Below are 2,823 nucleotides of genomic sequence, written 5' to 3'. Positions count from 1 at the left end.
CCCTATCTGATGGGAGGAAATCATGGGCTTTTAGAAACTGAGGATACCACAGCAAGAAATTTGGGTTAAAACCCGTTGCATGTTATGAAGTTCACAGCTTTATCACTGAAGTGATTTCCGCTAATCTGTATCAAGTGTTTATTTTAGGCACTTTCTTCTTGGCTGATATCCCGCCTTTCGGAGTTTCTCATTGGTCGACGGTGGAGTTTCTACAGCCTACCTGATGTGGACTTTCCCCATGTCTATTTTGTTGACTGGCACCAGAAAGTATAGTCTCCGCCCCCGCCCGCCGCCGCTATTTGACTGTGGAACGATTATTTTGTTCACACAGTGCTGGAGGAACGTCGTCAATGGGAAGCGAGCGCGGCGGAGGAAAAGCGTATTCTACCTAACTTCCAGTGGGCACGATGGTTTCGACTTCAGTTCTGTGTTCATGGACGATATTTTGCCTTCATTTGTGTTGCTTTGTGAACACTGGAATAGCACAGAATTCGAGAGAAGGTAAGAGCTAAAGTTTCGTGCGCTTGCATCTCATGGTCGCATCCCGCAAAAAGAATCAGTTACACTGACGGGTGAAGCCAGCGTCTCCCTGCTGTGGACAGAAGGGCTAAATCTGGCAATAAGAGAACACATACATTATATTGCCAGTGAACAGAACAGACCTTCACGTCAGAATAAAAAGGAAGGCGTCCGCTTCGGGCGCACACACGTCGGCATGAAACCCGTCTATTTTTATGTATCGGATACGCCAAAGATGTGTCTGACAGTACGAGAGTAAAAGAAAAAAACAGCTTTAAAGTTTTCTTTTTTGGCTCAGTCATTATGTGCTTTTTAGTAATTCCTAAAATATTAACATGCTTAGCTGTTGTCAGTTCAGTAGTTCTGGTAGTTTAACGGTGGGGTATAAAACAGAAAATAAAGCATTAATTTGCTTTGGATAGTCGCCCCGTGGCGTGATAGGCTATGGCCGATCCAGACACCGCCGTTTTATTCAAAATCACTTACAGTTTGGTGCAGACAGAACTAACGGGCGACATGCATTTGATTTAATAGCCTAAATAACTTTAAATGCAGTATCACAAATCAAACTTTGCTGACGGCAAGGCACCGATAAACGCGTCTTTACGCACAATGTATTGTCGTCAACTCATCTGTCCCATGTTTATTCCAATTGCCACCACGACTATACAAAAATATGAAATAACTAGAAAACAATGGACGTGCTCTGCATATGAAAACACATGGTTTTAGGTCTATAGGCTTTTTGGGGGTGCACGCGATTTTAGCTGGGTTGGTTAGGCTATAGGCTACTGGTCGACTTAACGAGCCAAGTGCAGTGTCATGTAATGATGACATGTTTCACGGGTTGTGACAAATTAATGTGAGTGCACTGTCGATAATTGGACTACTATAAATTCTCGATCAATTTCTACCCGATCGTAGGTCATTGTGAGATAGCGTTGGATGGTGGCACGAATTCTCACGCTGCGCTTGGAACGTTACGATTAATGTGCTACACATCGATGTCAGATTACGACTCCCAGGACGTATAGCCCGTGACGACTGTTACTTCAAATAACCCACACAATCGGGCACATTGCGAAGACTGAAATCTAGCCAAATGCAACATGTCGAACACGGCACCGGCTTAAACATTCAGCCGCCACCTTGTCGCTTAAATGTACTGACTTCTCCTGTAGACTTGACATAATTGATACAGCAATGACGGCGAGTTTTTATTTGGGTAGAATAGGTTACGAACAACATATGAAGTGGATTAAACCTAGCTGTTTTCTTCAACATTACTTGTTTATCAGCAGGCTATTCTGAAGAATGCGGACTTGTGCTCACACTCCCGTCAAAACTATGTCACTGTGTTGTTGTCATGACTTTTTAGAAATGTTTAATGGCATGTATACGTTCACTCTCACCGGCAGTTCTCCTACTGGATTCTAAGGCGCAACAAACAGACATGGAATGGATTTCGTCTCCACCGAGTGGGGTAAGTTGACAACTTTGGAAAGTTCATTCGTCTGAGTGCGGGCCCGTGCAGTTGTGCACTTATTTTGTCACCATCAGCAGGCCATCTTGCAAGGGCACGGTAGCACCGGAGGTTACAATTGCTCGACATAGCCGAGGTCGGAGCCTGACTCATTCCACAACAACTCACCCGGATGGCAGAGGAAGAAAATAAGTAGGATTCCGGAACGTGTTTTGAGTACAAAACAGTGTGAATGGGAGTCGCAGTATTTGGAATTAGAGCATCGCCAATGACATAATTTTAGTTGCAATGTTATTACTAGGCCTATATGCTGCATTTCACTCAATATGCATAGCGTAGCCTCCTATGTCATATTGTGAATGGTCTGATTTCTATTATCAATGTTTTATTCCCCTATTTCAAACGTGGCATCATATAGGCCTGTATCGACCAGACTATTTGGAAAGGGCTGTGAGATATATGCAATTTAAATGCACTTGTGGTTGTTATAAATGCACAGTTGACACTGTTCTAAAGGTTCTAAGTCAATATTGTTTTTTTTTTTGGGGGGGGGGGGTTTTTTGCAATGATTTAGTATGTATGTTTGAAAGTTCATGTTCTTCATCTAAGTTTGGGAAGAAACCTTTTGAAAACTTCAACTATCAATCACTATCAACTTATTCTACGGACAGATGGCCTACATTTCAGTTCAGCCATTACCACATTTCTTTCTTTCTTTCTTTCTTTCTTTCTTTCTTTCTTTCTTTCTTTCTTTCTTTCTTTCTTTCTTTCTTTCTTTCTTTCTTTCTTTCTTTCTTTCTTTCTTTCTTCTTATATACAAG

General features: G+C 42.2%; 1 protein-coding gene across 3 annotated transcripts in view; it reads left to right on the top strand.

Moving 5' to 3' along the window:
* Positions 1-344: 344 nt before the first annotated feature.
* The window catches only part of epha7 (eph receptor A7), an 80,015-nt gene continuing 77,536 nt past the window's right edge, over positions 345-2,823 (top strand). For all 3 annotated transcript variants that reach the window (XM_063222884.1, XM_063222883.1, XM_063222885.1), the window contains exons 1-2: positions 345-501; positions 1,938-2,002. In XM_063222884.1, coding sequence (XP_063078954.1) covers positions 408-501; positions 1,938-2,002 — 159 coding nt within the window. In that variant the 5' untranslated portion in view covers positions 345-407. The remainder of the gene's footprint in view (positions 502-1,937; positions 2,003-2,823) is intronic.

This window comes from Engraulis encrasicolus, chromosome 18, assembly GCF_034702125.1.
Source record: "Engraulis encrasicolus isolate BLACKSEA-1 chromosome 18, IST_EnEncr_1.0, whole genome shotgun sequence".
In the NCBI taxonomy this organism is placed as follows: domain Eukaryota; kingdom Metazoa; phylum Chordata; class Actinopteri; order Clupeiformes; family Engraulidae; genus Engraulis; species Engraulis encrasicolus.
This window is presented reverse-complemented; position numbering and strand designations above follow the sequence as displayed.